The sequence below is a fragment of the Pseudorasbora parva genome, chromosome 22 (genome assembly GCF_024679245.1).
Source record: "Pseudorasbora parva isolate DD20220531a chromosome 22, ASM2467924v1, whole genome shotgun sequence".
Classification (NCBI taxonomy): domain Eukaryota; kingdom Metazoa; phylum Chordata; class Actinopteri; order Cypriniformes; family Gobionidae; genus Pseudorasbora; species Pseudorasbora parva.
The window spans coordinates 23,320,670-23,346,397 of NC_090193.1; the positions used below are offsets into that span (position 1 = coordinate 23,320,670).

Genomic DNA, 25,728 nt, shown 5'->3' on the forward strand with positions numbered 1-25,728 from the left:
GACGGCTTTAATGAGCATAATATATGTAGGATGTAAACTTTAAAAAGTTACAGGCTCCCTGTAGGGCTCTGTTGGTTCTTATAATGTCTCTTTATCTTTATAATGTTTAATCCATCATTTCAGACCAGTTCTGCATTAAATCAAGCTCGTCTGATCAACTCATTTCTGGTTTTGCGGTTCGGGTGAGCAGCTGCTCCAATAAAGCGCAGGGCCAAAATTCACTGCCAATGAATTTAGCCAAGATTATGTGCATAATTTTCATCCTTTTATTTTTTTTTGTAACCAAAATTCACTCACACTGATTTTAGACTCACCAGTATTCCTCAGTGGCTCCTCCACGGTCGTAGATGGGCCCCTCCAGCTCACGGGGCCCTGGAAAGATGATCTCATGATGGATTATAATAGTTTTGATGAGCTCATTTACATGTGCCTGGCAGGAGACTTGGTCATGGCCCTCGGGCACAGACATGAGTGTGGGGCCGAAGCAGATAGCCAGGTTGTAGGGGTCCATCATGTTGTCATCACTATAGTGGGACAGACTAGTTAAAAGATAGAGAAAAATAAAAAATAATGAACCAAAATATAGGAATGTAAAGACAAGCTGGTACCAACATTTTAAAATGGTACTAGAATTGTTCTAAATAAAAAATATATAAAATAATAAAAATAAAAATAAATACATTGGGAAAAAATTGAGAATGATACATTACATTTCTTTAAATCACATTTTTAATAATTAATCCCTAAAAACTTAAGAATTAAAGGGTTACTTCAGCGATTAGCATATGGCTTTGTATCAGTAGAAACCCTGGAGTATATTCAAATTATTGTGCTTTTCCCCCTCATATCTCCCTGAGACAAGAGATTTATGCATTTTATTTCTGGAAAAATTCCTCCTATGATGCAAATTGACGATTTTTGCATCATAGGAGGAATGTTTGCCCAAAGGCTAAAGACTACAGCCAGCAGAGGGAGCCATTTCCGCATGTTTTGAATCCGCGCATGGGTGATGGGAGATTACACTCAGCTTGCAGGGAGAGCTCAGCTGGCAGCTACAGGCACTCATTTAAACAGAGCTATGGTGAGCAATGTAAGTCTTTTAACTTCTCAAATTAATTTCTATGAAAGTTAAGCTTGCAAAGGCAAGAACTGAAACGCGCCAGACTGAACTCGCGTTGTGAATGTATGCCGCGAGTGTAGTCGCGATTACCTCAGCTCTCATCACTCCTGCAGTTAGTGCTCAGTGCTGTGACACTCGCGCGGTGACTCACTCATTATATTGAACAGACACGTTCAGTTTTTAATTGTAGTGTCTCCTCTAACTGAGTCACTGTAATCAAGTTGGTGGCGTTGGGAATGGCACAGGGCAGCGAAGCATTCTGGGAATTGTAGTCTTTCATCCCCATGGGACAAAAATAGATTTTCTGTCTTTTCTCAGTCTAGAAGACACCAAATTCAAAAAGAATTTCACATTTCTACTGCATTGATGACCCAGTTTAAATACAGATTCATCTTCCCAGCGCTGAAGTACCCCTTTAATGGTTTTGAAGTATACCAAATATAAAAAAATATAAACAAAATAGTCATTCTATCCAGAAACATGTTAAGCAGATCCCAGATTATATTAATTGATTCAGAGTTTGAAGTCTGAAGTCCTAGTATAAAAAGTATATGACCTAGTATATGAGAGAGACCAGCTCCTGCTGGACTAATGTGAAAAACAGACTGAGTTCCAGACTGAGACTCTATCTACACTTCCTTACGACAGCTCATTTATCATGAGCCTTAGCCAGCTTCCTCCCATTTATGTGTGTCTGTGAGACAGTTCTGAATTGTAACACCTTTTTAATTGTTCCCTTACTTACTTCATAGGATGCCCACTTCATTTAAAAAACTGTGTGTCCACAAAGTGATAAAAAGTATCCTTATTTGTATGTCTGTTTAGGGCAAGGGGGGTTGGGATAAAAGCAGAAGGGTCACATAAACATCCACATGGAGAGGCTCCAAGGCAAATTTATGAGCACTGTCCTGTCCAGACAGTTACGACTGCACAAGAGTCTCCAATTACCCATCCCTCTTTCTTTATATCTGTTACCTTGTCCTGCAAAGTCTATACCATCCCAGTGAAGTCTATCGACGTGTATTTGTGAATGTATACCATGCATACCTTTGGACGACGCACATAATTGGACTATAACGCAGGCCAGAACGTGTTAGAGAGAGCAGCATCTCTTGAGAGACCTATTCTGGCACCTCAATTCACTTTTATAGTGGGGAAAAATCTATCGGCCGTAGCGCAAACAGTGAAGCCATTCACTGACGGCTACAGACATCCAGCATGGGAGCACTAATAGGGGCTTTATGGCGACACCATACCTCAACACACACTCGCTTCCCCCTTCTGGCTGTGATACGAGGGCTGGAAAGGGTTCAGATGCTTTAGGAAAACCAGACACGCCTGCGTGCATAACAGCGGTCTGGAGTAGAAGCTAAGATCGTGTTGTGGTCTGGAGGGTCTTTCAAAAGGACCGCAGGGTGGAAAAGAGTAGAACAATGAGATACGGAGGGACGGTTCCAAGAGGCTTGAGTGCTGTAGCCCTCAGCCTAGGCTGGATATGGGCCAATTTTCTCTTTTTGGGAAGAGAATATTTAAATTATTGTTAAAAGGTTTAGTAAAATGGTAAGTTTAGATTGTATATAAGCTATTTGAATGTTGAGGTAAAGTTAGCTGGAAAAAATAGCTGGAAAATGGCACTGGTTTAAAGGAAATGCTCACCCAAATAATTCTGTCATCATTTACTTACCCTCACGTCGTTCCAAACCGCTAATTTTCCATTTATTCTTTTATTCACTGAAAATCAGGAACGCAAACTCATCAGGGGTTCGAAAAAGGGGCATGCTCCCCCGAAATAAACTTTTTAAAATGTGGATTAACAGTTGATTTCAACATGAGGATATATGGAAAAACCTGCTCTAGGCTTGGCATTTGCAAATGAGATCAGATTTAAGGGCTGCAGGTGAAAATTTTGTCGAATAACGAGTTGTGTGTGTGCGTGTATATATATATACACATACATACATACATAACATCTACTTTTGTTTTCCTGGCTGTAAGAAAGTCATACGGGGTTGGAAGGACATGAGTGGGAGTAAATGATTGTCATAGCTCTAGTCTTAATTAAAAAGTTGAAATCACAAACAACCAAAAGAACAGAATGACTTTAGGGGGAAAATGATCGTGAAACTCACTGGTTGAGGAAAGCAAACAGGTATCTCATGATAAGCAGGATGTTGCTGGGTAGTGACAGCAGGACTTTGCGGATGTGGACAGCTCTGTCCTGGAGGTTCTCCATGGCTGGAAAAAACAACATGAACAAGAAATGAGTTCATATAGGACAAAAGCTTCTCCATTGTCTAATCTGGTAAGCCTGGTCTGCGGTAACCATGTGTACTGTGGGTGTAGGAAATAAAGTGGACACTCACAGACACAGGACATTAGGTCATGGAAGACTTCCTTCGGAAAGAGGGCGTTCTCTAGGCCTCTGAAGTAGAGCTTTAACACTCCAGCGATGGAGTCCATATCGTGATCATTCTGGTCCCCAGCCAGAGGGTCCTCACCTTAGACACAATGATGGAGAAGACAGTGACCATTAATAATACAGGTTTGATTTGAAATAGATAAAACGAGGCTCAGCATGTGACAGTCCAGACAGACTCACCTCTTTCAAAGGCGTTCTTAATGTCATTGACTTCCACTGGGAGCCAGACACCTGAATATCCCCTCATGATGGAGACCTGTACAGACATAGACGATAAGGACACAGAATAGACAGGAAGTCCTGTGTGGTTTACTCAACCTGAAGTGTTTGTTCTTCATAGTAGATTCTGATATAATCTTAACATTGAAGCTGGGTCTGCTGACCATACAGTACAATGGCAAAAAAATGAAATCTCTTATGAGCCACTTTTTTAATGAATCACTTAAAAAGTTATTTTTTATATGATGAATTACTGCTGGAATCAATCAGCATGGTTACTGAAGTATCTGACTAATTTGCATAACTCATAATTAAAGTTAAATATACACATTACAAAAATACAGGGTTTACCACACCATTTGACCAATGAGTATCCATGAGACTTTCCAGTACCATTTTACTAAAATACCATTTTACAAAATCACAAGACATTTCTAACCAGTTGAATATTTTGAAAAGAGCATACAAATATATATTTACTAGAGACTTTTCCAAGGATTTATTGATTAAAATTACTTTTCCAGGTCTGCAAATCAGTTTTAAAAGTCCCTTGTTATTTCCATGACATTGGGAACCCTGCTAATAAATGGTGTCAGAATAAAAAATAGAAATATGTTATAAAAATAGCATTATTTTGTTTAGTTTTAATTAGGATTAATAAGGATGACCCCCCCCCCCCCCCCCAACACTGGATAGTGCTGCAGGATTGGAATAGTTATATACTGTATGATAGAAAAATAAATGAAGCAGAACAGAACACTTTGTTCATTTCATCAGGTAAAGTCCAGAGAGCGATACATCAATAGTGCTTTTGGCAAGAAGAGGAAAGAGAGAGAGAGAGAGAGAGAGAGAGAGAGGAGAGGAGAGAAGAGAGAGAGGAAGAGAGAGAGGAGAGAGAGAGGAGAGAGAGAGAGAAGAGAGAGAGAGAGAGAGAGAGAGAGAGAGAGAGAGAGAGAGAGAGAGAGAGAGAGAGAGAGAGGAGAGAGAGAGAGAGAGAGAGAGAGAGAGAGAGAGAGGGAGCTCACCGTGTCGACTGATGAAGCGAATACAACTCTCCACCATCAGGGGAATGATTTGGCTGGACTCCTAAGAGAAGAAAAAAAAATTGAAAGCAAAATACGAAGAAGAAAATATGCAGGTCTGTTCAGATGGTTCGGGGGGTGTGGGGTGTGGGGGGTGTTCTCTAGACATTTTGCAGCACAGGAAAACCTTTCTGAACAAGGGTCTCTGTTCCTCGGCACAGGACTCAAATAATAATAATATTTGCACAAGGAGGCAAGCATCAAACAGAATTTAGAAGGGATGAAAAAGCAGCACAGTTTAAACCATGGGGGAATGGGCAACGGTTGCTAGGAGACAGCTTCTCGCCACAGCTTCCTTTTGTTTATTTGGGTGAACAGGAAACGGCTAAGCGAAGCGGAATTTGGGCCACGTTTGGCCTGAACTACTCCTTGGAGATCACGCTCATATACTCTTATTCATGCTTACATGAATATAAAGCATTGTGGGGATTTTTTGTATTATTTTTTCTACAAATAAATCTTAGGTTTCTCAAATAATTTGACTTCTAGCCACATACTATTGCTCTTATATCATTATCCTTCACTAGAGGGCGGCATGGACATTAAGGTAGTCGAATGAGGGAATGATGTGGGTCCTTTTGTTCATTCACCCATACTGTGAGGTGGTAAACCCCTGTAGGGTTTAGGTGGTAGGATGTGCAAGCTAAATTTATCACACTGGCCCGGTTTACAAATGTATCCCACTGTCACGTGATGATTGCACACATGGAAGAAAATACATAATTATATAGATGCACGTCTTAGTAAGTAGGGTTAGGAATGTTTGGCTGTGTTTCGTTCATCCGTCATGATTCAATTCAAAAATCGATTCTCAAAGCAGCATACCATTTGCTGTTTTCCTTGTATTGAACACCACTGTAATGTTTTGTCTTGTATATGCAATAACATTCAATCACATGATGAATCATCGATAAATACCTGTTTCCGCACACTGGAGTTCCTCCGTCCGCTGATGGACATGAAAAAGCAAGAGAGAGATGGAGAGAGAAAGAGAAGCTGTCATTGCAATGGATCACTTTCCCTCAAACTGCTCTAATTTTCCTCCACATTCAATTCAGGGCCTGCCTGTAGCCATTATACCACTTGAAATTACACTCCTGAGAAGGATCCTATTTTAATACACTGGATTTAAACACACACACACAGGCAGGCTTTATTAGTATTTGTCGTAAAAGCGTTTGTTTTGTGTCTCGTGTGAACTCTTGTTTAAGGTCCGTTCCCATTTCCGTACTCCATTATAACTGGAGAGTAAATCACCTACCCCTGGCCTCAATAAATAAATCAGCAGATGTAAATAAAAGATGATTATGTCTAGACAAGATATTCATCTATAAATGGCCTTGAAACATCTGCATGTGTGCAAAATTATTTCTTGTGTGGGTTTCCCACAGCACTCACCTGGCAAGGCAGTAGTCGGTCTTCTGGCCTAAAGGTAGAGATACGAGAAGAAGAAAAAAGGAGAAAGAGAGAGGAAAATGTTAGAAGGAGGATAAATGTGTGAGGAAGAGGCCACAGCTGGACATGGTTTCCTATGGGAATAAAAACACTCGTCCCGCTTCTTGAATCTTCCTGTGGGACGTGACCCCATATCCATGTATTCCCTTCCAAACACATTCAGCGACATCACAGCGTGGTTTTTTCCACATCATATATAGTTTGACTCGGCAAATGACAAACGTGCAACAGACTTCAAAAGGCTAATAATCTAAACCACTTTGTTTCCCTCAATCTGGGCTAGAACATTCTGTCAGTTCACTCAGTAACAGCTGGGGCTGCACACACTGTACCCGTACCATTTCACACGAATGCCAGATTTACTGAGGCACTTTAACAGTAAAATCTCTTATTTCAGTGGACAATATGAGTAAGACAGCCTGCGATAACTAAGGTGTTTCAAATGTGATCATCAAATTTAATAAAGAATTACATTACTTGAAACCTCCCACTGGAGAAAAATCCAGGTGCTCTAAAGAAAACGTGGGTGGTGTTTGTCAATGCAGAACTCATTGCTATGATACTGGAGCCGATTATCAGTAATGATTCAAATGGTATATTTAATTATACATGCTCTTTTCTGCAAATGTTACAGTTAGTTTAAATATGCATCTAACACTCATTAAAAAGTTATAATTTTATAATACTGTTAAATGTTATCTTTAGCGAATCTTAAAAATAATATGCATTTTTTCATAATGTCAATTATAATGCTAAGCACAAAATCCGATTATTATTAATATTATTTTACTATATTATAATTTTACTGTATTTTTTATCAAATAAATGCAGCTTTGGTGAGCATAACACATTAAAAAACATTTAAACATTTTTAAAAAACCTACTATCCTAAACAGTATTGCTATTATCAGCATTGGATAAAATGTTAATATCAACACTGGCATTAGAACTGTGAAAGTTCCAATTGGGGAGAAAGTTATTATGTACAATATTATTACTTCAGATCAAAATTATTAAAGCATCTTTCTGACTGCATTAGTCTCAGCGAGCACTGGTTATTCCTCAACAGAGTAATCAACACCATTACTCTCTCCATCACACATAATTATCGCTTCATTATCTGTGCCATCAGTCTGATTCTCTCAGCTCCATTTCCTGTTCACTGGCTGTCCTAACAGACCGGCTGACAGTTCTGTTCAGTCTGGAAGAATGAATGTGGGAGGAACATCAGAGTGAAAAACACTCCAGGAAATCCCCGCTGTGCTGTCTTTTATACAGATGAATTTTCTCTGTCTTGTAGCATGGCACATGACCTTTGACCTCCTCCATCCAGGCCTGCCAATAAGCAAGTGGATAAGATCACGCTACAGTGCCTTGCGAAAGTATTCGGCCCCCTTGAACTTTGCGACCTTTTGCCAAATTTCAGGCTTCAAACATAAAGATATAAAACTGTAATTTTTTGTGGAGAATCAACAACAAGTGGGACACAATCATGAAGTAGAAGGAAATTTATTGGATTTTTCAAACTTTTTTAACAAATCAAAAAATGAAATATTGGGCATGCAAAATTAATGGAAATTATTCGGCCAATCCACCTTTTGCTGCGATTACAGCTGCAAGTCGCTTGGGGTATGTCCCTATCAGTTTTGCACATCAAGAGACTGAAATTTTTGTCCATTCCTCCTTGCAGAACAGCTCGAGCTCAGTGAGGTTGGATGGAGAGCGTTTGTGAACAGCAGTTTTCAGTTCTTTCCACAGATTCTCGATTGGATTCAGGTCTGGACTTTGACTTGGCCATTCTAACACCTGGATGTGTTTATTTTTGAACCATTCCATCCATTGTAGATTTTGCTTTATGTTTTGGATCATTGTCTTGTTGGAAGACAAATCTCCGTCTCAGTCTCAGGTCTTTTGCAGACTCCATCAGGTTTTCTTCCAGAATGTCAATTTTAACCATCTTCCCTGTCCCTGCTGAAGAAAAGTAGGCCCAAACAGTGGGTATGGTGTGTTCAGGGTGATGAGCTGTGTTGCTTTTACGCCAAACATAACGTTTTGCTTTGTTGCCAAAAAGTTCAATTTTGGTTTCATCTGACCAGAGCACCTTCTTCCACATGTTTGGTGTGTCTCCCAGGTGGATTGTGGCAATTTTTAAATTAAATTTTTTATAGATATCTTTAAGAAATGTCTTTCTTCTTGCCACTCTTCCATAAAGGCCAGATTTGTGCAGTATACGACTGATTGTTGTCCTATGGACAGAGTCTCCCACCTCAGCTGTAGATCTCTGCAGTTCATCCAGAGTGATCATGGGCCTCTTGGCTGCATCTCTGATCAGTCTTCTCCTTGTATGAGCTGAAAGTTTAGAGGGACGGCCATGTCTTGGTAGATTTGCAGTGGTCTGATACTCCTTCCATTTCAATATTATCGCTTGCACAGTACTCCTTGGGATGTTTAAAGCTTGGGAAATCTTTTTGTATCCAAATCCGGCTTTAAACTTCTCCACAACAGTATCTCGGACCTGCCTGGTGTGTTCCTTGTTCTTCATGATGCTCTCTGCGCTTTAAACAGACCTCTGAGACCATCACAGTGCAGGTGCATTTATACAGAGACTTGATTACACACAGGTGGATTCTATTTATCATCATTAGTCATTTAGGTCAACATTGGATCATTCAGAGGTCCTCACTGAACTTCTGGAGAGAGTTTGCTGCACTGAAAGTAAAGGAGGCTGAATAATTTTGCACGCCCAATTTTTCAGTTTTTGATTTGTTAAAAAAGTTTGAAATATCCAATAAGTTTCATTCCACTTCATGATTGTGTCCCACTTGTTGTTGATTCTTCACAAAAAATGACAGTTTTATATCTTTATGTTTGAAGCCTGAAATGTGGCAAAAGGTCGCAAAGTTCAAGGGGGCCGAATACTTTCGCAAGGCACTGTATGGCCCAGAGGACAGCAGTACAGGGCAGCACTGTGCAGTTAAAGCTTCAGACTCTTATGAGACTGATGACATCTGTACCATCCTCAAGTTAACACACACACACACACACACACACACACATGGTCAACTCCGTCCCCTCTCTGCCTGACACTGCAACATCCCACACATGTAGATTACCCTGTCCTACCCATAAAATAAACTTTTTTTATATATATAAAATGAAATAACAATTTACTAATTTATGTATGATTTTACACACATTTACTTAGCAATCAAAATGAGGATGCTTCAGACTAATGAAAAACCAATGGCAATTATACATTTATTACATTAGTTATTTTATATGTTCATTTGAGTTTATTTGACCATTTTATTTTTTATATTCTCTTTACAACTGTTTTAATTATCCTTGTTTTTATTTTTATTTCTAATACATGGTATTCTTATTTCTCATGCATATGCTATAGCTTTTAATTCATTTCTATGTAAAGCACTTTGATTTTAGCCTAGAAATCTAGACGCACCCTAGCGGCAGCAAATCTAATCTGCCCGCGAGTGTTGTCTAGCAACTCTCAATACTCTTCTGAGCTGTAAACGGCAACTCTTGTCGGGCCAATCACATCGTGTATATAGTCGGTGGGCGACGGCAGAGTTGTGTTTGAGTGCTTCTAGTCAATACAGAAACTGGCGAACGGCGGTCTTTCGAATCAGCTTTGACCGCGACCCTGGAAGACTTGGAGTTAAGCTTTTCTCTGAGAAAAGAACAAAGAACGGCACAGAAGTCATTCTTAAAAAGGGAAGATGTGTTCGGAGTTTTGCCGACCAGATACGGCGGAAGTTTAATCTGTTGACTAGCTCCAACACACCACTGTGTTGCTTTGAGAAGTACAATGGATGGAAGTACAACTATTTTCACCACAAAAGCAACTGATGCTGTTTCTAAAGTTAGTTTAAGTTACTTAATATTGTTAGGTTATTGTTAAGTTACTTAATATTGTTTCGCTATAATGAACTGCCATATAAACACAATATTACACCCACAATATTTTATGACATTCGTTTTTCCAATTGAGATGTCCCCAAACACACACACATCACTTGAGAAAGATTACTCACTTTCACCTAGAGTCTTTTGGATCAGTTCATGTTTAGCCTGTAGTTTGGTGATGAGGTTCCTTCCCTCCAGAAACTCCTTCAGTTTCTGAAACAGTAAATATAAAACATTTAAACTTGAGCACAACTGCAATATCATCTCCACACTTATGAACATACACTGTTGAGAAATTTCATTTGGATAGCTATTAAGTGAGTAGTACAATCAATCATCCTTCCTTTTCTCGAATTTCTGGCAAAGGATCCTCCCTCCACCCCTTTCAATTTGCTGTGTAGTGTTGAGACTATACATCTTGTCGACGTAAACATTAATTTCATATCCACTGGAGCACAGGGAGACACTGGATCTATGTGCTCTAATAGCTTATGGCTCTTTGGGGGCGAGAACCCTGACCTGATGGAAACCTGACAGCGCAGAGACAGATAGAGGGTTCAGAGACTGATGGAGAGAAACCTGAACAGCGGAGCGAATGAGGGAGCTGGGCAGGCAGATGCTTACAATATCATCTATCATATATCAATCACAGCCATACCAGCGCAACAGTAATGCAGAGACAGGAAGGACAGCCAAGCCATGAAGCAATGCAATAATACTTTTGGCAGAGAAAGAGAAATACTGAATGTACATAGGGAGTTAAAAAAAAGAGGAGAGATGTATATGGGAGGAAAACATCAGGTTATGATCTGATGAAGGAGATGTGCTCAAACAGCCTGCATAACATCAAGTGAAACAAAAACAAAAAAAACTAATCTCTGCTTGCTAATCTTGTGCCTTCATTGATCATATTGATCATATTCATTGATTGTCATATTAGACCAGAGTACATGGAAATTCATATTCTTATTGTCCTTTTGTTTTGACTTTTGTTTAGAATTTTTCGAAGCCGGTTTATTTCAGAAAAACAATTGCTGTACTTTAATATCCTGTATATAATTTTTTATAGAACTGCAACAAACCATTTCTGGCCAGTTATATATTTATATACACAGTTTGATAAAAAAAATTTATTAGATGTTTGAAACTATCATACAAAAAACACTATTAAAGAAAACAAGAATTTATTTAGTAATTATTTTTCATCTTAAAATCTTTAAGTCTTAAAAAAGACATTCGTGTTGACAACGTGTTACCCCATTTTCCTCTATAAACTCGCCCTAGTTGTTTTTGGTGGCTCCCAGGGCATTGCTATGCGACTGAACAGCGTCCTGGGTATTTTGTCAAATCTGTCAGGAGAACAAATTCCTTTGTAATGTTATTTGTTGAGAATTTCAACACAACATTGTTTCAGTGATCTGCAAACAAGGACAGATCAATGAAGAGCAGTCAACTGCAGCAGTCTCCTCTAATTACCGTCATCTCAATCAAAGGCTTCTTAAAAGACTCTTTCAGAGAAGAAAGGATATTAAGCTTTATCTCAAACATTTAATCTCTTATCTCTCCTCTCATCACCCTTCCTTTCCCATTTCTCTTTATGTCCTTCCATGCCCCAGCTACAGATTTCCCACTGTCCAATCCACCATACAATTTCTTCAACCGTGTGACCTCATAATAAACTGGTTTCTCCCTGACTTTGTCTTATTTACCGTGAAGTAGAACTGTTCAGTCTCCTGCTGGTTGGCTCGTCTCTTGGCTATGCTGGGTTTGCTCATGAAAGACTCAGACACAGTGGACTTGACTGACTCCATTGAGTTACTGTGGTGGAAACAGTCAGTCACATCAAAATCCTCAATGGTCACCATGTCCTGGATGGTCTGTAGAGTGGCTTCCATTGTCTTCTTCACCTGTCACAAACAGAGTGAAAAAGTGAGTTCTCCCGCTATAATCACTTGATCAAGATATTTAATTTCCTACACAACAGTACACTGCATCATTTTTATTGATATTATAATATCAAGTAAATTGTTCCAAAATAAAGATTTTTGTTCCAGTGTGAGAGAAACAAACCTTATGTGTTTGGTATCTTAAATAATCACAAAGGTCTGTATAAAAGATACATCAAATTAAAATAAATAAATAAACAAAACCCATTAACAACATAATGCTATCTCCCCAGCCCATTTACAACACATTAAAGTGACTTATGTAGAGGTCTAGACAGAATCAGCAGACTTCCTTCACATTTTCAGTTGATGGATTTCAACATAAATGTTTAATGGAATGTTAAACAGAGGTACACTCCTATTGACAGCTTAACATTTGATCAAATTAGCCAAAATACTCAAGGGGCGGGGATCTATTGAATTTTTATTAATGTAGCCCCAAGGTCATGGGTTTTGTTTAAGCAAGTCTGTCAATAAATGTAAATATTTTAACTGTATAGAAATCAGTGGAATGAAGTGTAAAGATGTTTAGAAGTGTAAAGGCTCTTGTGTGACTGATGACTAAAATGACAGCACAAGAGATGAGGCATGTATAAACAAAGAATGAATGTGTACACAATTCTTGAAGAGATGATTGCAGATGAATATCAGTGAGTACAAATGCATAGGCCTTTTACATTTATATTTATGTTATGTAGGCATGTGTTTAAGTGCCTATATTTTAGTGACAGTATATATACAAATATCTTCTATTTATTTGGCCATGTGTGCATCACCTCTTCATTCTCTATCTTCAGTGTGGACAGGCGGGACTGTAGCTGCTGGCATCTCTGGATTAGCTCTACCTGCACAGGCTGCTGGGCACACATATGTCCCACCTGATGGAGAAAGATAGAAGAAAATGATTGAGAACAACAGAATGAACTGAACTGAAGCAACCATCTTCAGCAGTGTCCCCATGTGCCCCCGAAGAACGAAGTGACCCGAGCAAGCCTCTATCTGCCTCTCTCTCTTTTTTGCCCCTAACAGCTGGGGAACATCTTGCTCACTGTGGTCCACCCTCTCCCTGAGGGCTGAACACACGACAGAGCCCATGTGCACTGGGTAAAACCAGCTGGTCTGTTCACACACACATACAAACATCCAGGACCCTGATACAAGGTCAACTACAAACAAAAACAGCATCTTAAAGCTCAACACAGCAGAAACACTCTTGATTGATTTAATAGGGAAAACTCTGGTCCAATTAAAAACGTGAACTTTTAGGAGAGCTGTAGTGTCATGCTATTAATGTTAAGATTCTTCTTCTCACAAAATATTGCTTGTTTGACAGTCCACCTCAGCCAGTAGCAATAATTTTGAGTCAGGAATATAAATTTGACTGACCAAAGACAGTGTTTAGAAAACCTGTTTGGAAAAAAATCATTATGTTCAGTTTTGTGACACTAGTGGCAGGAATGACATCTAAATTAAAATAAAATACTAAATAGAATTAATAAACAATTATTATTATTAATAATATAATAATTGTATGGCAACTAATACAGTTTATTAGCTTTTCTGTTGGATTATAGGTGCTGTAAATGGTGTTAACCATTTGGTGATGCAAATGAAAAAATGGCTTGTGTGGTACTTTAAGACACATAATTCAGTAATGTTCTGTGTGACTCTATACAGAACCTATAAGGTTACCAGTCAACTTTCCATGTTAATATAGAGTAATATGTAACATTATAACTGGACAGTCTAATGACAATATATAAAAATACAGGGCTGAAGCAACAGAGGTCCCTCAGCAGACATATCTGTCACTGTGCAACACCTGATTGAGAAATGCTTCAATCCTCTAGGGGTGTCTGGGTTTGTTTGGACATGCATTGAGACAGTCTTGCAAGAGTCTCACGTAACAGCAGGGCAAGTCCTCTCAAGAGAGACAAGCCTGATCGTTGTAGCATGTATTAACAAGTGGTATTTAACAGAGCTGATTTCTTGATATCATTGAGATGTCTGATACAGTATATTGGAGAAAAGGGCATTTGGCATCAGTAAAGCTGCACTCACTTGCTGAAGAATGTATGTGTGTCATTGTTTACCCACATTGTGACTCTGCTGTTGGTATATTGCTTGGGGCATGAAAATAATTACCACCACTGCATATTCCATTACTTCACCAGTGTCATGTCTTAAGCAATAATAATCACACCAACTGACCATATCACCCATGTGAGACTGGAAATCGAAGCGCATTGGAGGGCAAAAGACATTGTTGTAGGTCTCCATGAGCCTTTGTTTGTCTGCATTGGCCTCCAGGTTCTCTGCAGCATTTTCGATGGTCTCCAGACCACTGTGCTTGGAAGTCTCAACGTTAAACTCAGCCGAGAGGTAGGTACGCAGTGCACGGTTCAGGCTGGCATGGTAGCCTAGATCACAGCACTGAGAAAGGAAGAAAAAGGAAATTTGTTTGGTATTTTAAGCTGCAAATGGAAATTTTATGTTGAGAAAGGAAGTAAAACCAAGAGTAAAGCACAATAGTTACACAATTGGCTTTCATAAAGACTTTCATCCAAAGCACCAAGTACAATCGAGTACAATTTTATTAGTACTAAAAAATAAAATAAAAGTATTATTACTAATATTAATAATAATAATGATAGTCTGTCCTTCATACACACCCCTTAACACACCTTGAGAAACCCATTTTTGGCTATTAACCAAGTTCATGGTTACAACTTCCACGCTCTGATTGCTTCAAATGAAAGACTGCTCAGACTAAATCCACCCTGCTCACTCAGAAAAGAGAACATCATGTTGTGTGGGCCCCTGTGTTCTGCAATTGAGGGTAATATGAGGAGGAGATTTCACCACTTTATGGGTGCCTTGTTATAAGTCTGATGCTGATACATTGAGACAAGTGGGGCCCTCTTGCAGAGCTCACACAGGGGGCTACTTAAGGTCTACCTTCAGGGTCACACTTGAAGAAAGAAGACTGATGAGGCAGCACACTGTCAGTGGGTATTAATACATTGTTGGACACTCTATACATGGGCACATTCAGGGCATCACACTTAAACACTCTTTTAGGTCCACACAGGTCATTAAAAAAGTACCGTGGTACAAAAAAACGTGCCATTTGGTTCTCACATGACCGGAAGCATAAATCGCGATGTTACTGCATTTGATATTATCACATTAACCTTCATTCTGTAATTTTGTCTATACATCAAATTCAGATGGGTTGCTTAACAAAAGTTAAGTAATTTGCACTTTCTGAATTATATAATTTGATTACTTAATTTAATTACATTTTTATTTTGCAAAAAAAGAAATAAAAGACATACTTATAAAATAATAATTATTTAATTATTACAGATTAATTATTGATGAGATATAGGTTTTTTCTGTCTATGGAGGGATCAGGGAGCTCTCAGATTTGATTAAAAAAACCTTAATTTGTGTTTCAAAGATGATTGAAGGTCCCACCCGTGATAGAAGACCTGGAGTTAAAGTTACTGGAGGACCATTCTTTGGACTTTATTCATCTGGCATGACTGACTCACTACTTGGATCGCTTGCTCTGCATTTTCTACTACTCTAGCCTTATCGAGGAGTCCAAGGTATGTCAGTGTATGATTCTCGGGATAGAGAATGTGACCCTCACTCTCCTGTCCTGGCTGGTCCGGCCCAGCTCCAAGTCTCCTGTGTCACCTATGATCTCTCCCAGCCTCCATCTCCTACCTCTTCTTCAAACTTTAGCCAATTCCTCTCCCGTCTCCCTTCAGTCCCTCGGCTCCTCCTCCTCTGCCCCCCCCTTCTGTGGCTTAGTTCCACCTGGGTCTTCCGGCATCCAGCTCTTCCTGGATGAAGGTGTCCCTGGTCTTCACCTCCAGCAGCTGATCCCAGCACTCCACTTCAGGCCGTCATCCAGACTCCTACGACTTGGCTCCTTCCCCCTCAGCTCCACCTACGGCCATCGACCTTACAGTCTCACCGGGCTCCTTCGATCCTCCGCCCACCTCAGACGGATGTCACCTGGTCTGTGCCACAGATTTGCAAGACATCGGCTGCGCTCTGTCTCTCCACTCCTACGGCTCCGTTGGGCTCAACTCTCCCTTTGGCTCCACCTCAGCCCTCTGGTACCCTCAGTTTCTGGTCAGACAGTCATGACTGTGGCTTTGTCACGGCCACCAGGACCTGTGGTGTTGCCAGTTTCCATCTGCTCACTGACTGTGCCCAGGGCTCCACCATCTTCGGCTCTCACTCCATCATCCATCCCCATGGTGTCATCCCTCCCACAACACCGCCGTGGGCCTCCTTCCTGGCTAGACTCTGGATCATCACCCAGGTCCTCTCCCACTCCCCCATGGACCTGCCCTCCTTCCTCAGTTGGACTGTCACAACGCAAGGACGTGCATTTCCGGAGGGAGGTGTAACATGTATGCACTGTTTTGTTTTTGTTTTTTTTCCTTTTTATTTCTGTTTGATTGTGTGACCTAGTTTTCTAATGTGTTCCCTTGTTTAATAATTCCATTCACCTGTCGTTCTATTAATTAACTCATTTAGCCTGTGAGTATATGCTACTTGTTTTCAGTCCTTTATCCGGTCTCGTCTTAGTGTTGTGAATGTGTTTCCCCACATTATTTTGCTATTATATTCTGTGGATTATAGAGTTTTTCAGCTTAATTTGATGACTTATATAGTTATATAGGTATATCTGTGCTATATTAAACATTATATAGCACCCAAACATGACACATTTAATAATCTGCTCCAAGCTTGTTCATTTCTAATATTCCTCAGCTATTTGTTTAGCATAGATACTATAGTAGTATAGTCACCAATGCCTGGTGAATTTTTAATAACCCTAACAAACTATTTCAAACCAGTGTTTGTGTTAACTAAAAATTTTTATTAAACTATTATTTTATATATATATTTTTTCAGTAATTGAAATAAACCTTAAATAAATTAAAATATAAATAATATTAAAAATATTAATATATAAATATGTAAAACAAAACAAAAACACTTAAATAAAAATGTTGAAATGTCCTGGCAATTGAAATAGGTTGAAGTTGAAATACTAAAATGACTAAAACTGAAATAAAAAAATTATCAGGATTCTATAATAATAAAAAAAAACTAGTGAAATGACTAAAGCGTTTTAGTTATAAAAAATAAAAAGTGCAAATATTTTAACAAAATATTAATAAAAACTATAATAGTACATACAGTAAATAATGCTTAAATAACAAGACCTTAACTGCATTATGACGTCAAAATCAATAGGCTTAATGAAGAATACTTGTGATTTAGCTCAAAAAGTGTTTTCTTGTATACATTTCTTTATAGCAATACACTTGAAGCACTTAAAGATTCACAAACTGGCTATAGTAAAGGCTGTATCTAAGCTAGAGTGATGAGATAAAGGTCGACTTACATCTATGAGGTCAGACAGATCGTGGATGTAGTATTTGAAGACGCAGCTGTTGGTGGCCTCCAGAGCAAGAAGGTACTCATTCCTGGCCTTGATGGCTTTCAACTTGTTCTCAGTGTATTTTGCTTGCCGCTGAGAATAAAAGTTAAAAACAGGAGGATGAGACCACAATTCATGAATTCAGAGATTCATCAAGATTCATTGTGGTTACAAGCTGTCAAGCGCCAAAACAAGTACCAAAAGCATCATAAAACTAGTTAGAATTTTTGGGCGCCAAAGCTTAAGTCATTCTTCACTTATAATCTCTCAAATCTGTCAATACTTATAAACGTCATTGGTTTTGCTACTGTCGCAAACTTCACAGGAATATGGGGAAAAACATATTTTATAATATTTATTTTATTTGTGTAAGAAAAAAAAGCATATGTGGTTTGGAACAGCAAGAGTGTAGGTAAATAATGACAGACTTCTTGTTTTTGAGTGAACAAAACCTTTAAGCTAAAATCAAACATAAGTTCATGATGGTTGGCACCTTGTTTAGCTTACACTAGCCATCCCTGAATATGGAAATTTTAGAGCTGACACCACAAACTGCACTAGATTTCCATCTGTAAATGCTGCTGGGATGACCACAGGCTCTCTCTAGTGGGACGCACATAGAGGAGCTGCTGTTGGTCTTGTGGAAACAGAGGTGGCCCTGGAACAACCCAGCGATGATCCCATCAATCATTCTGTAAGCTGGTGGTACTGGACAGAGATGGTAACCAGAGGACTCCAGAAGAACAAAGACATTTATTGACAACAATATCTGTCCCAGACATGCTAATGCCCGACCCCTGACTGCATGTCATCTCATTACATCATCAAATGACATTCTACAACACAGCGTACGCAGTCATAGTGGAGACATTGATTTTGATGAATTAAGCTGCCGTTTAGTGCTAAGGATTTCCAGATCGAATTGGAAATTTCTGGAATTTGCAGCCTGGGATTCCAGAAATACATGAGTGTATAATCACTATATTAACCAATCCCATCAAGCTTCGTCTTACTCTAAAAAATGTAATTGTCTGATAATGATTGTTTATTATAATGCTACTCACAAAATAAATATGTAAATGGACATGAAAATTGCTGGTCATTGATTTTATTATTTTAAATACATTTAAACTAAATGATTAAAACTGTCAGTCAACTATAAACACCTTTTTAATTTTGTCACGAATTTAATTTTAATTTTATTTAAGTTTATATCAGAATCATGAATTTTATAAGCATATTATTATTTAGCCATGACAAGCATGGACTACATATCTAATGCGTGTTATATACTGGATAAACTGCTATCAACAGGTCATTAAAGCTGTCCAGTATCAGGTTTAGGACCCTTAACACCAGCTGGCAGTGGATTCAGCTCCTTTCAGCCCCTCTCTCTCAACTCCCACTCCATCACCTTTCCCATTTCTCTGAAATCCCCCTCCATCTGTTCATACTTCTTCTACCCACGTTCACCTTTCCTCCACATTCTCTGCTTAAACTGTCCAAGATATCTCCTTCCATTAACCCCTTTTCGTTTGAATCCTCTGATCCCGCTGCTCACCTTCTCCTTCATCTTCTCAATCTTCTTGACGGAGCTGCGGCGCACGTGTTTCTCCTCGATCTTGATGCTGGTGAGGGAGTCGGGTGAGCGCGGGGTCTGCCTGTCCTCGTGTCGGACGTTGCGGCTCATCTGCTTCTCCTCTTGCTTCTCTGCATCCTTCAGCTTGCTCTCGGCGTTGATGCTGTCCATGTTGTACATGTGATAGGTCTTCATCACCTGTGCAGCAAGGAAGAGGAAATGTACATTAAATGTGAATGATGTTTAGCTTAGAGTGAATGCATCATGCTCAGTGATGCATCCTAGCCAAAATTTCATGGTGGGGCCAATGTAGGCACGATATGGGGTTATGAGCTAATTCATTTGTCAGTATGGGTCAACATGAAACAAATAGACAAATCCATTCTGGGCCCATACCTCAAGCCCATGTGGCGACTAAATTGAACAAACCATGAAATGTACGCTGGGATGAAGTTTTAATTAGATTATATTCATCAGATTTTGCAGAGAAATGATTGCATTTAAAAACAATTCAGCATTAGTATAAATATCTGTCAGACTGCTTTTGCATCTGTGTCATGGGGGTTTGTTTAAATAAGGATCCTTACAGGTGGTCATGTTCATGAAGGCAGTTTGAAAAGATAGACTACAGACAAGAATCAGACTGAAACAGGAAAACTTTTATCCTCAACAGCACACAGTTATTCACAACACAACCAACTCAAAGAAACCGCTGCGAGCCCGAAATCTCTCCCACCTATGCTTTATACTCACAACCAGACATTGAGAACATTTTAGCTCAATGTGTTTGTACAGGCAGAGAAGGAATGGGATATTTTCACCATGAGTTTCCATCACAAGAACTAAAAATTCAGCAGAGCCATTCTGCCGAATCCAATTTATTAACCCTTATAACTAATTCTTAACCCAGTACCCCATCACGTCACATTTGAATGTAGGTGAAAAATGAAATGACCCCTATTAAAGAACAGTTAACATTTAAGACCAAAGAGAGATTGAAAGATATTTGGCTCTGTCATCTGTTGCCAAGCATTGGAAGACGCCACCAAGCTTGATAGTTAGTATTCAGCAGATGCTAAATTTAGGAATGGGATGGGAGGATCTCATTCCAAACTTCTGCTCCTTTGAGAGGAATGTCACAGAGTGACGCCATTCTTGTGCTTGCAATCAAATATTATGCCAAGACCGGAGAAATGATACCAAGCCATCACTCCCTGTCTGTAAGAGAGAGAAACTTAATGGACTCCATTTCCCTCCATTTAAACTGGCTTTCATAAGGGTGTCAACCTCCATGATGGGCATAATAAATTTAGTAAGCTCTTTGCAATGTCATCATTAATAGGAAACACTTACAAGAGGAATTTGGCAAACATAGATGTGGGCTGGTCTCAATGGCCTTTTCTAGCTCTTGTAAAGTGCAAAGGAGCATCAGGCTCTTTTCCCATTCTTAAAGGAATAGTTTGCCCAAATATTTTCCACAGAGGAAAGAAAGTCACGGATTTGGAAAGACATGTGGGTGAGTAAATGATGACAGAATAAAATTTTTGGGTGAACTACTGAACTAGCCACTGCTGAAAAAAAGTGACGATGAAACAGTTTTCATCAAAATTTTCACCATTTTCGGCCCTACGAGGTTCCTCTTAGGTCCAAAAGGCTGAGATAATCATCATCAGCTTTTCCATTCATTCCTCCCTTTCTTCATATAAAGCACAGATGTCACTAAAAATGGTGCCAGGTTTATTTTCATCATCTTTAACTCTTTAATTAGAGGATTTGCTTACTTTTTATAGAGTATTGAAATGGGTTACAGTCATTTCCCAGGAGACCATATGTGGATTTGTATGGGGGGAATCCAGTCACCATTCAAAGTAAGCCAATATCACGGGTTCTCCTCCTACCACATTTGAGCCCAGAACACCCCACCCTGAAAACCCCAAACTACTCCTTCCTCCCCCACAAAAACAAAGAATACATAAATATGTGCAGAGGACATTTCTAATTTAATTTCTTCTCTAAGTAAAAATAAAACTCTGACATCATTAGGATTATTTATTTGTGCCACTAATTAAAATGTGCGGAAGCCCAATGCAACACAGTACTTTGTATCAGAAAGCAGCCCTGATTCACTCCCTTATACAGCAGGATAATAACATTACTTAGAATCCACTGAAACATCCCTGAATTTTCCAAGCACAACTTCTATTTTCAGCTCTGCCAGCGAACATGGGTCTCTGCGGTGGTACGGATACTGCGAAGCTAAGTCTATAAAACAGGAATCATACTGCTACTGAGGGTTACAACAAAGGTTAACTGCCATTAAAGTTTTTTTTTTTTTTTTGTGCTAGGACGTAAACAAAGAAAATTATATATTTTATATATAATATATAATTAAGTTATAATAAGTTATAAGTTATAATAAACTATTTATATGATATAATATAATTAAGCAAATCGTGGAAAGTGCCATATAGTGGGAAACAAAGCTTGCTCACATTGTCCATGTAAAAATTAGTAAAGCAGTGGTAAATAATTAAGACTAAATATACAAGATAACGGTTTGATGGTTGAGGAGTATAAAACATACAGCATAGCTAGAATATCATAAAATCTTCTAGGATTACAGTCAGTCAAGGGTGAGACTGGATTCCAGACTTCCAACTCACAACTGTTGCTGTTCATTACCACCCTGAGAGCATCATCACCATTTGGAGAGCTCTCATACTCACAGTGCTCCTCTTTGGCACTGTAAAAGCAATATATCTGCTTTAGAGCCTCAGGTAGGCTGCAAGCAGTCAATCCACGTGCCAGAAGGTTATTCATTGCTGGCTGAAGACTATAATAACTATCATTCACTACTTGTTCATGTCCTTCTGTCTTACTAATGAATTACAGCGACTGCCTGGTAAAACATTATTTAGTTCACATACACACAAACATCCATTTTAAGGCGTATAAACATTAGGAGGCGTTCAAATGGTGCCTTCTAGGCCCATTAAAAAACTAAAAAGGACACAACCACAGGTACACAGGGAGGAGGAGGTACACAGTGACTAAAAGCTCTCAAAATGTTTTCAACAAGAAGAAAATATAAGCCAACCCTCAAAAACACTGATTGGAATACAACCACAAGGGACCAAAATAAGCACTCGACTGAATCAGAGAATCAATGTCTCATAGCTACAGCTATGATGGAAACAACCAGAGATGTTGAGAGAGAGAGAGAGAGAGAGAGAGAGAGAGAGAGAGAGAGAGAGAGAGAGAGAGAGAGAGGCGACATAATGTACCCGCACTCCGTTTGAAGTTTGAGGTAGAAAGCAATACAAACAGAAAATGGAACATGGAAATATGTCAGAAAGATGATCGCCTCAGATTGAAGATGTTACGCTCGACTAAGCTCTGTTTGTATCTTACCGTGTACAACTCGTTGAGGACCTTCATCAAATCCTCCTGCAGCTGGAGGCCCACCTCTTTACTCTGTAAGAGAAAAAAAAAAAAAAAAACATTAGTAAAAGACAAATAGAGGGAGATAATAGTGTAGATCATGATTAACAATAGTGCCCTGTTGTCTGTTACAACCGATTATCCTTCTTGGGCCTTGAGCCCAGAGGCTGTCAATGTTAGACGGACCGATGAGACGCCTATCTGCCCTCTCAGTAATGGAGGTCAGCACCAGCTAACCCCAAAAACATCTAGTTCAATACGGTCCTGCCCAAACTGTCAGATTATACTGGACAACTGCACACAGGGCTGGATTAACCTTATGGGCAATTGGGAAGATCCAAAAATACGGACGGCCATACAAATGTTCTCATAGAGCAAGAAAAACTGCAAGGTGACCGAAGCCTCTTTTTCTAGTTGAATATCAAGTTTAAATTATAAATACATCATATTATGGATTTAAAATAGGTTGCAAACACCAATAAACGTTGTCTTTAAAAGGATAGTTCTACCAAAAAAAGAACTCGGTAACACTTTAGTATGGGGAACACATATTCACTATTAACTATGACTTTTGCCTCAATAAACTCCTAATTTCCTGCTTATTAATAGTTAGTAAGGTAGTTTTTGTAACATTTAAGTTAAGGTATTGGGTAGGATTAAGGTATGTAGAATAAGGTCATGAAAAATAAGCCATTAATATGTGCTTTATAAGTACTAAAAAAAGGCCAATATCCTAGTAATATGCATGCTAATAAGCAACTAGTTAATAGTTAATAACTGAACCCTAAAATAAAGTGTTACCGAAAATTCTATCATCATTTACTTACCCTCATGTATTTCCAAACCTGTATGATTTTCTTTGACATAAATGTAATTTTGTCCATACAAGGAAAGGGGTAAAATGTTGTTTTGAATCCCACTGACTTTTTCCAACGTTTTATTGATGACAACATTCTTCAAAATATCTTTTGAGTTCCACAGAAGAATTAAAGTCATATAGGTTTCATAACAACATGATTATAAGTAAATTATCATTTTATTATTGGGTGAACTATCCATTTAAAGTTAAAAGAGTCACTTAAATTTACAATATTTCCTTCCACTTGAGCACTTGAATCTACATGTTATACTGCTATTAAAGTTATTAAAGAAAATATAGTATGTATAGGCAATGTAAAAGCATTCAATTTCAGTTCAATATCAATTTACAATTCATGTAAAATAAAATAAAAAATTGTGCAGCTGAACTGAAATTGGAAACCATTAATTGTGAATTTGATGAGACTTCCTCTCAGAGACTGTAGAATAAAGTGGCCTGGTAAACTCTGTGAGAGATGGAAATGGTGGTTTACCGATCTGGTGGATGCTGTGTCTTGTAAGAGGAAGTTGGGAAACGAAGGTACAGCATGACATGAAAATGAAGTGCTTGCAAGTTCAAGTTCAAGTCCAAACTTCAATCGCTGTGGGCTGATAACTTGAGAGTCAGCCAAGAATGTGTCTAGGATTCATTGAGGGCTTTTACTCAGTTACTCCTTCTCTTTTACCCACGTTGACAATTTTGTGGGTTTTTCCTGTTTTTGAAGGTCTGAACGAGAGTTTATGGGTGTTTTTGGATAGATCAGCTCTTGAGGATGAGAAGTGACAGAAATGATGGAAGAGAAAGGAAATATGTGACTGAAAGGAGATGAAGTGTGTGCATGGTAGTAAAGGGTGTGAGTGATTTGAGAGTATTCACAAACAGTCGATCTGTCAATCTTCACGAACAGTGATTGTGCAGTCACACAGCTCCTTCCTGTTGTCAAGGATGGACAGACTGGAATTCATTTTAACCCCTTGAAAACCCCTTCGGAGAGTCATTTATAATGGAGGTCTGATGTGTTGTATTTGGAGGCAATGGAGTGAGTAATGTGTGAGAATGCACAAGAACGCCCAGATTCAGAGCAGGGAATGAAGTGAATGAGTGGAGATGTTCACCTCATCTCTCTGAGCATGTTTAAGGAAGTCTATTAAAAGTAAAAAAATGAATAATGGCAATATATATATATATATATATATATATATATATATATATATATATATATATATATATATATATATATATATATATATATATATATATATATATATATATATATATATACATACATACATACATACATACACACACACACACGTTGGTCTATGTGGTTTACAGGGACTCTCCATAGGCGTAATGGTTTTTATACTGTACAAACCGTATTTTCTATCCCCTTACACTGCCCCTACCCCTAAACCTACCCATCACAGGAAACATTCTGCATTTTTACTTTCTTAAAAAAACACCATTTAGTATGTTTTTAAGGCCATTTGATTTATGGGGACATTTGATATGTCCTCATAAACCACATTTATAGTGTAATACCAGTGTAATACCCATGTAGTTATACAAATTTGTGTCCTCATAAACCACATAAACAGGCTCTCTCTCACACACACACACACACACACACACACACACAAACACACAAACACACACACACACACACACACATATATACACACACACACACGCAGAGAGAGAAAGATAATACTATTAAAGTTACACAAAAACTAACATCAAAATAATAATTAAATATAGATTAATTTGTCATTATATATGACACGTCATATTAATATTATTATAGCATTTTTATTATTACTATAACTTTTTTATTATTTTTATTATTACCATAATTACTCTTTATGGTATTATGGTAAAAGGTTCCATCAATAAAATATATATTTTTTGCATTAAGGTACAAAGAAACAAATTATAAATATTTTTTGCCGTGTGATGGCCGGTGAGAAAAAGCAGATTTTGTTTAAAAGTTTGGAACAATTTCCAAATATTTAATTGCCTTAGAAGTAAAAAGTTGATTTAGTTGTCAGTGGGGATCGAAGATAGAGGAAGGGGGAAAAAATGTGCCTAATCTTTTCCTAATTTAAATCACAAGTACAAATAATTAGTAACTATAATCTCAATATTTCAGGTATTCATAAACCCAGTCTACTCAAGCCATTGATAGCTGGTGTTAATAACATCATTGGAAAT

The 25,728-nt window shown here is 38.5% G+C and overlaps 1 protein-coding gene across 1 annotated transcript in view; it reads right to left on the reverse strand.

Moving 5' to 3' along the window:
- The window catches only part of srgap2 (SLIT-ROBO Rho GTPase activating protein 2), a 120,935-nt gene that overhangs the window by 20,911 nt on the left and 74,296 nt on the right, over window positions 1-25,728 (reverse strand). The window contains 15 exon segments of the mRNA XM_067432156.1: window positions 315-539; window positions 3,250-3,355; window positions 3,484-3,618; window positions 3,720-3,754; window positions 3,756-3,795; window positions 4,784-4,844; window positions 5,759-5,789; window positions 6,239-6,266; window positions 10,348-10,432; window positions 11,929-12,126; window positions 12,942-13,043; window positions 14,377-14,598; window positions 17,603-17,731; window positions 19,200-19,415; window positions 22,629-22,691. Of these exon segments, the coding sequence (XP_067288257.1) occupies window positions 315-539; window positions 3,250-3,355; window positions 3,484-3,618; window positions 3,720-3,754; window positions 3,756-3,795; window positions 4,784-4,844; window positions 5,759-5,789; window positions 6,239-6,266; window positions 10,348-10,432; window positions 11,929-12,126; window positions 12,942-13,043; window positions 14,377-14,598; window positions 17,603-17,731; window positions 19,200-19,415; window positions 22,629-22,691 (1,676 nt within the window).